Below are 13856 nucleotides of genomic sequence, written 5' to 3' on the forward strand. Positions count from 1 at the left end.
TAGTATTAGTAAAAAATAGTACTGGCGAAATTAATGGGACTGAAAGCCGATAAATCTCCTGGACCTGATGGCCTGCATCCTTGGGTTTTGAAAGGGGTGTCTATAGAGATAGTGAATGCTTTGGTTTTCATTTTCCAATATTCTATAGATTCTGGAACGGTTCCCATGGATTGGAAGGTGGCAAATTTAAGAAAGGAGGAAGAGAGAAAATGGGGAACTACAGACCAGTTAGCCTGACATCAGTAGCAGAGAAAATGCTAGAATCTATTATTAAGGACGTGGTAACAGGGCACATAGAAAATAATGGCCCAGAAATTCGGGTCGGGGGCTTCCCGCGGGTGCAAGCCCCCGACCTGCACTTAACTTGCGCGCCGGCCGTTGAGCTGTGAGCCCCCATGGAATTCTGATCCGGGGCCTGCTCCAGCTGCCGGCACGCAGTGCTTGCGTATCCCAGGGGCGCAGTTAGTTCGATGCGTCCCCTGGGATCACGTGGGCCATGGAGAGCCAATCGGAGCAGGGAATGCTCCATTCATAAGTCTGACAGGAAGTGCTGTCAAACTTAGAAAGACTACGGGCCCCTTCTTCTTACAAAACATCACTAAATCTTCAAATGCATTTTTTAAAAAGTCACATTTTTTAAATAAACTATAAATTACATGAAATAACTATTTTAAACAATAATTTAAATTTTTGAAAAAAATAATTTTATTTTCTAACGGGCTAAAAATAAACTTACCTTGCTTTAAAGTATTTAAAAATAATAAACATGTGGAAAAAATGTTTTAATTTTAATTAATTCACCACTTACCTTGTAAAAAGCAGGCCTTACGCCTGCTTTTTACATTTCTAACTTCTGCAGACTTACCTTCCCGGGAAAACCTGTAAAAAAAAATGAAGTTCGATGCGCACGCGCAGCTTCCCCCGTGCACGCGTTCGACTTCTGAACCCCTGCTTTCAGGGGAACGGAAGTGCCGATTTCCCGCGCATGCGCAGTGCATGCAGGAAACCGGCACTTCCATTGGGCCTACGGGTGAGTGTCCCGTGCGTATTCACCCGTGAAGACCCGAATTTCTGGGCCAATAATAGGACTGGGCAGAGTCAGCACGGATTTATGAAAGGGAAAGCACGTTTGATGAATCTGTTAGAGTTTTTTGAGGTTATAACTAGCAGAATAGATAAGGGGGAACCAGTGGATGTGGAGTATTTGGATTTTCAGAAGGCATTCAATAAGGTGCTACACAAGAGGTTATTAAACAAAATTAGGGCTCATGGGATTGGGGGTAATATACTAGCATGGATTGAGGATTGGTTAATGGACAGAAAACAGAGAGTAGGAATAAACGGGTCATTTTTGGGTTGGCAGGCTGTAACTAGTGGGGTACCGCAAGGATCAGTGCTTGGGCCTCAACTATTCACAATCTGCATCATTGATTTGGATGAGGGGACCAAATGTAATATATCTAAGTTTGCTGATGAGTTGGAGGCGGGTTGGGATCAATTTCAGATTTTTAACATTTTAACCACCCACCTGACCCCAACCCACATGTTTTTTGGGGTTAATATTCCCCCCAGAACTTCCTATTCGATAGATAACTAAATTAAAAGCAATACTGAGTTAATATTTTGTAGTTATGAATTTGTAGTACTGGTAAGGCACTGACCGGAGAGAAGCAAAGGACAACATGCAGATTTATCCTTGCTCTTTTTATAAAATATTCATATAGATTGTCAAAAGTTGGAGGGACACGAGGTGCTTCTTTCTTCATTGCTGCAATCAGTGATTGAGTAATCTCATCAAGTTCATCCCGAGCAAATAGGTTTGACACCTATCAAAGGAAAAGAGGACAGCATTTTAAATCTACAATACTTCATACATGTAATTTTGATTTGTTCAGATGGCTTATTGTCATTGGTAAATATTTATTGCTAGGTTTACTCAGACATTGTAATGCTTGAAATAGCGAATACTGTGGATTTAAATGGGTTGAATAGACATCTAGGCTTACAGTGAAATGTGCAACAGATGGAAAAAAAGGTGGAGGCCACAACTGGTGTGATCCTGGCAGCAGCAGAACATAACCTAAGGCAGAAACTGGATCCACCAGGTTTCCGCACCATTTAAAATACTGTAAGTAAATATTTTCTGTTTGGGGGTGGGTTATGTTTCTTATGCCTGCCCCAGTTACATCGCTGAATAACTTTGGAGGTGTGATGGGCCATTCTTCAGCTACCCTTGGAAATATGTCTAGACTGATGGGTTCGGCATAAGGTCCATAGAATCATACATAAAATACAGAAGGACATTCGACCCACTGTGCCTGTGCCGACTCTTTGAAAAAGAGGGTTGCCAACTCTGGTTGGAAATATTCTGGAAGTTTTCATCACATTACTTCCCACCACCAACCAATCCGCCTCCATGCTCCGGACGTTGGTCACCCAACATGTCCAACCTTGCAGCATGCAATTGGAAAACAAACAGTTATTAGAGCATGTTTTATGAAATCCCACAATCCAGTTGGAGTGGGCAGAAGTGCAATGGGGCAGAACTTCTGCCTGCCTCTGTGATCTGTCACTTAACCTGTCCCAAATCCTGATTGGATTATTCTGGACTGTCAGTCAAACCTCTCTGATTTTTTTTATGCTCCTATGATTTTTCTCCCAGGTTGCGCTTTAATTCCTGGAAACCCGAGCAGGCAAAAGTCAAATTCATTGCCTGAAGTGGGGCTTGAAGCAGCAAAGACAGGTGCTGATTGATCACTAAAGAATCAACTGCCGCTGCTGCTATAGGGTCCATACATTGCCCCAATAACATTCCTCTCCTTTATCTTTGGCACGATCCGGGCCTTTGGCTACCCCTATTAGCGTGGCGGGCACCTCTGTTGTGTTGGTACAGGTGGGCAACCACACTGATAATACAAATAACCCTGTACTCTGGATTTGGGACAGAGTCAGTGGCAGATCATAGGCCGCGATTTCACTTACCTCAGCGGGTCTGTGGCGGGCGATGTCGGTGGTGGGTCGCGGCCCCACTGCTGGCTTCATCCCGCTGTGTAAAATGACTTTCCGTTGACTGGGCTTGTTAAGCCCACTCACCGCGTTACCCGGCGGCCCAATTAGAGGAAGCGGGTCTGGTGATGTCATTTCATGACGCATCATCAGCCAGTTTACTTAAAGGGACCATGGACATATTTGTCTTGACATTTGTGCTGTCAGTGTTCTACAGCATTGAGGTGCTGCAAAAACTGACAATGACTGCACAGATGTGTAGGGCTGCACCTAGGTTCTCCCATGACTCCCTCCATATGCTTATGGAGGGAGTCACAGCATGCAGGGAGGTCCTCTTCCCTTCCCATGGGAGGAAGAGACCTCCCCAGGAGATCAACACACCCTGGTTGCACATTGCAGAGGAGGGCACTAGCAGGGATGTGGTCAGGAGGACCTGGGTGCAGTGCCACAAAAGTTTCAATGATCTCAGTAGATCATGAAACGTTAGTACAAAGCCACACTCAACCTCATCCTGCTGTGTCTCTCATCACATCCACATCACTCTGCCTTCCCTACCCTACTCCTGCACATCCTGACTCACACCAACTTACCTTGCACCTCCACCCATCCCTCTCTATCTATATTACCACATCCCCATCTCACTAGCCACTCCTCACACTCACCCTCACCCTAGTGCTATCGTACCAACAACAGACAAGGGCAGGCACTTGGGTGTTTTATGCAATGTTCATGTAAAGTTTCTGTTAATGTGGTGTCAAACATTGAAACCTTTATTTTCAGCACTTTGCATTCTTGGACAGATTTGTGTGCACCTTTGGAAGTGGCTTAGTGAATTGCAGTGAATGGTGAGACATAACAATACCCCCCACAGTGGTGATGAGTGTAAAAGGAATGCCTTGGGCATTGTAGGGGTGCTTTATGGTGTTTGTGTGGGATGGTGCCAACCTGGCACATCTTGTGGCAGCCAGGGTGTACAGCATCAAGTGGAGTAAATCTGGCCATGGTGAGGCCATCCCTGGCCTCCCGGGCAGCAATGTGGTCAGGTGCTGATGCCCTCTGTCCTGTGCAGCATCGGGTGATTGCAGAGAAGGTTGGTGTTGTTGTTGGTGCTGCTGGTGTGCCTGGTGCTGCTGGTGCTGGGGGTGGGGTTCTGAGGATCAAGGTGAGAGAGTATAAAGGGCACCCATGCTGATGGAATAGATGGCAGGTGAAGTAGAGATGGCAGAAGCATTCTATCAATGGTGAGAGTGTTCTTCCAAAGAGGTGAGAGTGTGTAAGTTTGTGCAAAATTTCGGAGATTTCTGCAGCCCCTGAAGATTATTTGATTAAAAGAAAACCTGGTTAGAATGTACCTTAAAAACCCAGTGTATCAAAAATGGCTGTCAGGCCTCATGGCAGAAGACAAAGGCAGCCTGTCTGAACATCTCCCATCACTGACTGAAGTACTTGAGGTACTTAAAACTGTCAATCAACTGTGGTTTAGGAAGTTCAACAGAAGAACAAAAGGATTGTTTGTTTACACGAGCTCTCTACAATGTTGACTCAAGGGCTTAAGTACTTAAAGCTGTCAATCAGTTGCGGTTGGGCGGTGACCACAAGACAATGGATTGTTTACAAAGCACTTGAGTGCTGTTGACTGAACACTTAAGGATTTGTTTGTCCAGCACTTGAGACATTTTAAACTGGGCACAAACCAGTTTAAACAAATGGGAAACACATTCAAACCCATTGCAGTCAATGGGGACAGATCGGTCCCTTTTGTATAGCCCAGATACATCCAGATTTGGGCGCGAAGATAACGGCTCCCAATGTGGTATAAAGATAGCCCCTCAGGAAGCCACTCTCTCTCTCTCTGCCGCCTTGCCTCCGATGCCCTACCTACAAGAGGAACAGCTCAACAGCCCGCCCAAAGAAGTGGAATACCAGCAGTTACTTTTGAATTACTGGGGTATCTCTACTTCGGGGCAGTGAAGAATCTAAGACAGACTGCAGGGGCATGGAGCAGGCATTCACTGGTGAGCATAAGCTTTCTGGCCCATTACAAGGCAACCTAGATAGGTATTAGGGGTGGGAATTAAAGGGGAATTTTGTTAAATTGTAATTTTAGTCAATTTTCCCTCGATGTGTCTGTTTCTCCTCCCCTATTAAGTAAAGGTGTGCTGTATTAAGCAAAAGTGTGCTGTATTAAGCAAAGGTGTGCTGTATTAAGCAAAGGTGTGCTGTATTAAGCAAAAGTGTGCTGTATTAAGCAAAAGTGTGCTGTATCATCATTATTTTCAATTTATTCTTTATTTCAATAAATATTGGTCTTCTTTGCACCCAACCACGAATCTCGTTTTGTTTACATCACTACTGAAATAAGTCCGGCAGTCAGAACCAGAAAAGGGAGCGATTAGAAACCGCACAGGGCCTGGAGCAGCTCAGATACTTCTGACTGGCCAGAGACAAACCCCAGGGGCAACCAAAATCACACCTAACCCCCCCACCCTTTTCTACAAGTGGTTGGAGAGTGGAAAGTGGAAAGCATGCAGAATGTGTGCTGGAAATGGAGTGAGAAAAAGCTTCTGCCTGAGGAAAGTGAATATCAGTTGGGTGGGAGCTTTTACTGTACATTTGAAGCTGTCAAGTAATCAGCTGGAGCAATGGCCACTGAACTCACACCTCAGCTTGACAGCGTGGTCTGCGCACAGCGAGGATCCTGTGGTCATGAAGTTAAAGACAAAAATTAAGTGAAAAAAGGCTGTTAAGCATCTGGCAAGTAGATGTTAATCATTTTAATTAGGTCCCCTGCTGCTGCCGGTCGGGTCTGCTCAGCATCAATAGACCCGACATTGGGAAAGGTGTGTGGCAGCGGGTTGACAGTGGGTTCCTGACCCGCAGTCAAAAAAAACACTTTCCCACCTGACCCGCCACTGATCGTGTCCGCTGACCCCTGGAAAATTCTGGCCATAGAGGCAGGCAGAAGTCCTGACCCATTGCACTTCTATCCACTCCAACTGGATTGTGGGATTACATAAAAAATGCTCCAATAATTATGAAAATTATGAAGGGAGAAACCACGTAACTACAGATCTGTCAGTTTAAAAACAATTATGGAGATGTTACTGGAATCTTTTAACAGAGACAGAGTGACTGAGCACTTGGACAAGTATCAGCTGATCAAAGAGAGTCAGTGCGGATTTGTGATGCGTGGGTCATGTCTGACTAATCTAATGGAATTTTTTGAGGTCACCAACGTGGTGAACATGGGATGTCTGTGGGTGTTGTTTATATGGACTTCTAGAGGGCATTTGGTAATTTTCTGCACATGAGCTTATTAGCTAAAATGAAAATGCACGGAACTGAAGGTAACCTTGTGACATGGGTTGGTAATTGGTTGAGTAGGAGACAGAGAGTAAGGATAAAGGTATTGTTCTCTGATTGACAGGATGTGACAAGTGTTGTTCTCCAGGGATCTGTACTGGGGACATAGCTTTTCACCATATATATTGGCCCTGAAATTAGGATCGGGGGCTTGCCGCGCGTGCAAGCCCCCGATGTGCACTCACCCTGCGCGCCGACATCTGAAGCCCGGGCCTGCTTGCATTTCCTGTCACAGGCCCGGTTCAGCTGTCGGTGCACTGTGCTTACCTGATCCAGCGGCGTAGTTAGTGCGATGCGCCGGCTGGGATCAGGTGAGCACTGTGCAGCCAATCAGGGGAGGGGAAACTCATTCATGAGTTTGACAGTAAGAGCTGTCAAACTCATGAAAAGTATGGGCTGCCAAAACACTACTTTAACTTTAAATAAAATTTTAAAAAACATCCCACTGATTATATTAACTATAAATAAGTTTTTAAAAATGTTTTAAACAATTAAGCAATTTTTTGAAAAAAATAAATTTTTAAAAAATAGGGTCTAAAACTAAACTTACCTTACTGTAAATTCTTTAAAAATAACAAACCTGTGGAAAAAAAATTTCTACATTGTACTAAAAGCCCACTTACCTGAAAAACTAAATACTTACGTCTGGTTTTTCCACGCGTAAAGAGCGGAGGACTTTACACGCGCGCAACTCTGAAAAAAAAAGGAATTTCACTGCGCACGCGCTGCCTGTGCAGTCGCGCACGCTCTGCCTCTTAACCCCTTAGGTCAGAGGATAGGAAATGCCGGTTTTCAGCGCATGCGCTGTGCATGCTGAAAACCGGCAATTCCTCCGGGCACACGCGTGAGTATCCCGTCCGTACTCACGCGTTGTGCCCGGAATTACTGGGCCATTAATGACTTGGATGAAGGAATAGAGAGTTGCATGTCAAATGTGAGGTCATTCACTTTGGTAGGAAGAATAGAAAAACAGATTAAATTTTAAATGGTGAGAAACTATGAAATATTGATGTTCAGAGAGATTTAGGTATCTTTGTACAGGAAACACAGAAAGCTAGCATGCAGGTATGGCAAGCAATTAGGAAAGCAAATGGCATGTTGGCCTTTATTGCAAGGGGATTGGAGTGCAAGAGTAAGGGAGTCATGCTGCAATTATACAGGGCTTTGGTGAGACCACACCTGGAGTACTGTGCACAGTTTTGATCTCCTTATCTGAGGAAGGATATACTTGCCTTAGGGGCAGTGCAATGAAGGTTCACTAGTTTGATTCCTGGGATGAGAGGGTTGTCCTATGAGAAGAGAGTGAATAGATTGGGCCTATACTCTCTGGAGTTTGGAAGAATGAGAGGTGATCTCATTGAAAAATATAAGATTCTGAGGGGGATTGACAGGGTAGATGCTGAGAGGTTGTTTCCCCTGGCTGGAGCATCTAGAACTAAGGGGCATAGTCTCAGGATGTTTTTGGCCATTTAAGACTGAGATGAGGAGGAATTTCTTCACTCAGAGGGTTGTGAATCTTTGGAATTCTCTACCCCAAAGAGATGTGGATGCTGAATTGTTGAGTATATTTAAGGTTGAGATCAATAGAATTTTGGACTCTAGTGGAATTAAGGGCTATGGAGATCGGGTGGGATGCGGAGTTGAGGTCGAAGATCAGCCATGATCTCATTGAATGGCAGAGCAGGCTCGAGGGGCCATTTGGCCTACTCCTGCTCCTAATTCTTATGTTCTAAATTTGTAGATGACAGTAAGTTAAGAGGTACAGTAAGTTGTGTAGATGGGAGCAGGAAGTTACAAAGGGAATAGACAGACTAAGTGAGTGGGCAAAACTGTGGCAGATGGAGTTCCATGTAGGAAAGTGAGAGGTCATCCAATTTGGGTCTGAGAAAGACAAATCAACATATTTTCTTAATGATGAGACACTCGGAGCTGTGGAGGTACAAAGGGATTTAAGGGTCCATGGGGGAAAAATTACGTTGGTTTGCGCCTCCCGTTAGCGCCTTAAGAGGGCGCTAATGGGGCACAAAGCAACTAGCGCCCGGGCGCGGCGATGTTTGCGCCGCTCGCGAAATTAACCAGACATTTTGTGGTGGCGCTAAACACTACCGCCACGATCTCCTGGGCCAGCAGATCATGACGTCAGTCGAGTGCGCAATGCCCCGGTAGTGCCCCGGACCGGATATTGAGTGGCGCCCCCTGCCTTACCGCCTACCACTAGCAACGACAGGTTGAGGGGAGCGTTTTGCAGTCAGGAAGGGACTGGGGGAGCGCTATTTAAAGGCGACTGCTTCCTGCCTTTTTTTGTTGGTGACATTTTTGTACCACGCATTCTGAGAGAGAGAGAGAGACTTCTGGAGAAATTCAATGCTGTGTGAAGGAGTTTTGGGTACTGAGCAGCATTTTCCAGTTCATTTTGATTTGCCCTTCCTTGTATCAATTTAGAAGACGCTGTGGGGGCTGCACTTTGAGCTCTTTCCCTGGTTCTCTCCATTGTTCTTTCCAGCGGATTTGATGTACAGGTCTCTCCAGGCCGAGATTCAAGGCTGCAATGAGCAGGATGTGGATGGAGAGCAAGATCGACCCTCCCCTTTAAGAACTGGCCGGCGCCAGTGTGTCTGTGTTCCATTGCTGACTGGCATCACATGAGCTTCGCCAGCGCTCTGAGGTAGCGCCTCGCTCCTCGGCCTTTGCACCTTAAGACAGGTGTGAAGCACCTGATTTAGCGCTCCAATCACCTCCAGGGGCAATAAAAGCTAAGTTTGCCATCGGAGGCGGTAATTAGCGACAGGCGCTAAACTTTGCACATGGCTGATAATCTTGCCCGAAACGGGGCGATACTGAATTTTTCCCTCCATGTGCGCAGATCATCAAAGCTAGTGCACTGGTATAAAAAGTAATGAAAAAGGTGAATCCAATGTTGGTGTTTATCTCAAGGGGGTTGAAATACTAACTGGAGGAAGTGATGCTCCAGTTGTACAGAGCCTTGGTCAGAGCCCATCTGGAGCACTGCATTCAGTTTTGGGTACCGATCTTTAGGAAAAATATATTGGCCTTGGAGGGGTACGGCACAAAATCACCCGCATGATACCAGGCTTAAAAGGTTAAAGTACAAGTTGCATAAACGTGGTTTGTATTCCTTGAGTTTAGAGGTTTGATCTAATTGAGCTCTTTAAAATGATAATGAAATTCGATAGGGTAGATACAGAGTAACTATTTCCTCTGGTATGGGAATCCATAACAAGGAGGGATCATTTTAAAATTAGAGCTCGGCCATTTAGGAAAGAAACCAGAATGCTCCATTTCACACAAAGGCAAGTGGAAATCTGGAACTTTCTCTCTGAAACAGCAGTGGATGCTAGGCGAATTGAAATTTTCAAGACGAAGGGCTAGAAATTCATTATAGCCAAGGAATGGGCGGTGTCAGTAGAAAAGTTGGAGAATTAGCATCAGGTGCAAATGCTTTAGACTGCACGAAAAATTCGTGCTCACTGCTCAATAAAATGATTGGAGTCCTAATTCAAGTCCTAAACCCCAAGCTCATTGGCATTAGATTTAAAGGGTGGACCAATATCAGATGCAGTCGAATCGCAACTCATCATTGCCACAGGCTTTTTTCACTACTTAAAGGGGAGGTTCTTTGATACTGCAGCACCTCATTCTCAGCATTTCTGGCTGTGCAGCTGCCTCAGCAAGCAGTAGCAGAACAAGGAGAAGGAGCCGGAGGACTGAACCAGGAGTGCTCATGGCAGGTTCACGCCCCAGGAAGAGAGCCCGCAGATTCGCCGATGAAGCATTGGATTTCGCTGTAGAGAGACGGAGGGCAGTGCTCTACCCGGCAAGAGGCAAGAGGCCATCGCCAAAAGTCTTCTGCACCATGTGGAGGGAGGTAGCGCAGCACGTCTCAGGCAGCACTGTGGTCCCCAGGACCCACACACAGTGCAGGAAGAAATTTAATTACCTCACTCGGATGGTCAGGGTGAGTCAATGCTTCAACATATGTTTCATATACCACCAACTATATCACAATCTTCACACACTGCCCAAAGCACCACACTCCCAGCACTCACCCACCAACAATCTCTACCTACCAACACTCACACCCACATCTCACACCCTTTCACACAATGTCAGCTATTCAACTATGGCAGGCACATCACCCAAACACATTGCTCCACACTCACTCACACACTTTCCTATCTCTTGCAGACCAAGGTGGCTCATACTAGGAGGGAGCAGGAGCAAACAGGCGGCGACACCCAACCACTGTCTGCGCTGGAGAATCGAATGTTGCAGATCATTGGGTGCCAGGTGGTGGGCACTATGGCCACTGGTGACATTGAACCCCCTGGGGACAACAACGATATGTTCATCCCACTTCCCCCTCACTCCACAAGCGTTTCGCACTTTACAGCGAATCATGCTGTATGCATGCATTTCTGCCTTCCTGCCCCCGACCCGCACCTTAACCCATCTCTTGTGCCTTTATGCTTTCAGATAATCAGCAAGCACCTGAACAGCTTGTCCCGGAGGGCACGGTAGAGAGCGAGGCGGGAGAAGTGGAGGAGGAAGAACACACAGCGTCACTGCATCTTTCACCCACAAACACCAGCTCAGATACTGGCACTACGTGTTCTTTAGAGGCCAGCATAGTTACGGATCTGAGGCACCAAGGACGAGTGGGCTGCGGCAAGACCAGGGGGAAAGGGTAGCTTGGGGGCCAGCTCCCCGGAGGGCGAGTTCACGCGTGAGTTCTGCTGCACAGGACTCAGATGAGGACCTCAATGGGGAAGCTTTTAGAAGAAGGGTGATGGGCATGCACACAGAGATAATAGGAGCAATGGCAAGGGTGCCAGAGAGCTTCTTGGCAATGATAAGAAGCATGGAGGAGTCCGTCTCCAACATTGCACAAGGCTCTGCGCACACCATGAAGCCCATCATTTCCAGCCTGCAAAGGATGGTAGACTCCCAGAGAGACCGTGGCGACTCAGACCTGATGCCGCATGTGATGGGCGATCTGGCAGCTTCCATTGCAGCACATGTGGAAGCAACGCAACGTCCTAGTGCTGTAATGGAGTCTATGCTTGGTGGCATCCAGTCTCAGACTGCTCTCATGAAATCTCAGCTTGATGCCACGCAAGCTCTGACTGCTGCCATCATGGCTGGGTCTACCACCATCAATCGGGATTTCATGGTGTCGCAGAAAGCCAGCAATCTGTGCTCCAACAGATTGCTAGGGATGCTGAGGTGCTGCCCCGGGGGAGCGGCAGTGGATCAGGAACCTGCTGTCCTCTCTCAGGATGACAGCATTCCTGCTCCCACCACTGCCGCTTCACCATTGCCCTTGTCGCTGCCTGTCATCCAGCCAGCTCAGACTGCTGCCGCCCATGCTGAGGTGATGCAGTCAACAGCCAGGCCTTCCAGGTCCAAAGCTGGTTGAGGGTGTCCTGCAAGGCATTCTGAAGTCTCCTGCACGGACATGCAGCAGCCTTCCACCAGCCGTGCTGCAGCCACTGGGCCAACACTTCGTAGGAGCACTAGAGCAGGAAAAGGCACAGTAACGCGAGGCACTAAGGGATTGCACAAGGGTGAAAAGTAAATATTTTTGGTGTAAATATGTGTTCACTACTTTTGGATAAATTTATTACTTCTCATTTCAGCTTTGCGCTGTGATATGGCCTGTGAGAGGGATGGAATGATGGGGATGTGGTGTGCAAAGAGGATCTGGGCTTTAAGTCATCCTGGAGTGAGGCTGGAGGTCTGTTTGGAGGAGCTGGCAGAGTTCTGTGGCCACCTCCTTGGTGAAGCGGAGCCATCTAATACACTGCTCCTCGCTTAATTGAAGGTAGGAGAAGTGCTCTTGGAATACCCTTGGAGGGTAAGGCTTCCTGGTGAGTGCCGTGTTATCCTTCCTCATCTCTCTGCGCTCATGGTCCTGTATTTCTCACTGCTTACGCTCCCTCCGCTGTAGATCCTAGAGGGCAAGGTGGCATGCCAGTACATTCGCATTAATGTTACCAAGTGTAGCAGTTTGAATCTTTGAAGAATAAATGTAGCTACCTTTTAGTTGCCAGAAGACTCCTGATACAAAAGAACCTTGAAATTACTGAATGAAACTGTTGCAGCGGGTAAAACGAACAAAAACCCACTGAAATTGCACTAGCCTGACAGCTGCGAGTGATTATTCATGATCCCTTTAAATAATGTCCCTGGAGCTGGCTTCCTGTTGCTGCACACCAGCTCTCCCTGTTGGTGTTTACTCCAGGTGGTAAGGTAAGTGGCGAGAATCAATTTTGCAAATCAGGCAGTCAGTGAGTGTTACAAACTCACTGACGTCACGATCTACCTGCCGTTGACGTTCCCGGCGATACCGCTTACCAGCGGCACTACGGAGGCACTGGATTCGCCTCACCCTGGCGATACTGGTCTAGTGTCCCATTAGCGCCATCTACTGCTGCTAACTGGAAACGTTAAGGGGAGGAATTTTTCCCCCTAAGAATTACAAATTTTTGTCAGGAAATTTTATCGAAGGATATGGAGCAAACGCAGGTAAATGGAGTTAGGGTACAGATCAGCCATGATCTAATTGTTGGCAGAAGAGGCTTGAGGTGCTGAATGGTCTATTCCTGTTACGATGAAAACATATGCATGAGTCATACCTCAATTAGATCACCCCTCAAACTTCTAAACTCAAGGGAATATAAACCAAGTTTATGGGTCCTGTCCTCATAATTTAACATTTTAAGCCTTGCTATAATTCTGGACTATCTGCGCTATACTCCCTCCAAGGCAATATCTTTTGTGAGGTTTGGTGCCTAAAACAGAATGCAGTACTCCAGATGAGGTCTGACCAAGGATCTGTACAGTTGAAGCATCATTTCCTTATTTTTGTATTCTAACCCCTTGAGATAAAGGCCAATATTCCATTTGCATTTTTAATTACTTTTTATATTTCTGCATTAGCTTCTAATGCACATTGACATCTAAATATCATTGCTCCTCCACAGCTCCTAGTCTATCAACTAAATATTATGATTTGTCTTTCTCGGATCCAAGTGGATGACCTTACACTTTCCCACATTGAATTCCACCTGCTATAGTTCTGGCTCAGAAGCATCTCCAAGTCCATGGCAGTAAAATTTACAGTGCACCTCATGCAGCAGCCCTTGTATATATTCCTCAAACTCTGTAGTAAAGTCTTGGCCTTTGAGTGAAGCCTCCTTTTCATGTTGCAGGATTTGAATTTTTGCAGCTTGGTCAGTGCTCTGCTTCTGTCCAAATTCCCCTCCCCTCCCCAGCCTAAGCAAGCAGTTGAACCTGGGATCTGCGCTTGTAATCTGACAATGATTGCATAAATTGGCTGATCCCAGGATTCAGGACAAGGAAGTAATATCTCATTTATATTCCACTTTATTAATATCTTAATGTATATAAGTATAAATGATACAGTCAGAATATTTAAATCTACGTGGTGGATGAGATAATAAAAA

At 46.2% G+C, this 13856-nt stretch overlaps 1 protein-coding gene across 1 annotated transcript in view; it reads right to left on the minus strand.

The window, feature by feature from the left end:
- Positions 1–13856, minus strand: part of LOC147113152 (dynein axonemal heavy chain 8-like) — a 1456516-nt gene that overhangs the window by 537786 nt on the left and 904874 nt on the right. The window contains exon 36 of the mRNA XM_085998053.1: positions 1662–1826. Coding sequence (XP_085854179.1) covers positions 1662–1826 — 165 coding nt within the window. The remainder of the gene's footprint in view (positions 1–1661; positions 1827–13856) is intronic.

The sequence above is a fragment of the Somniosus microcephalus genome, chromosome 9, assembly GCF_052327205.1.
Source record: "Somniosus microcephalus isolate GS21.2 chromosome 9, FLI_Smic_1.0, whole genome shotgun sequence".
In the NCBI taxonomy this organism is placed as follows: Eukaryota; Metazoa; Chordata; class Chondrichthyes; order Squaliformes; family Somniosidae; genus Somniosus; species Somniosus microcephalus.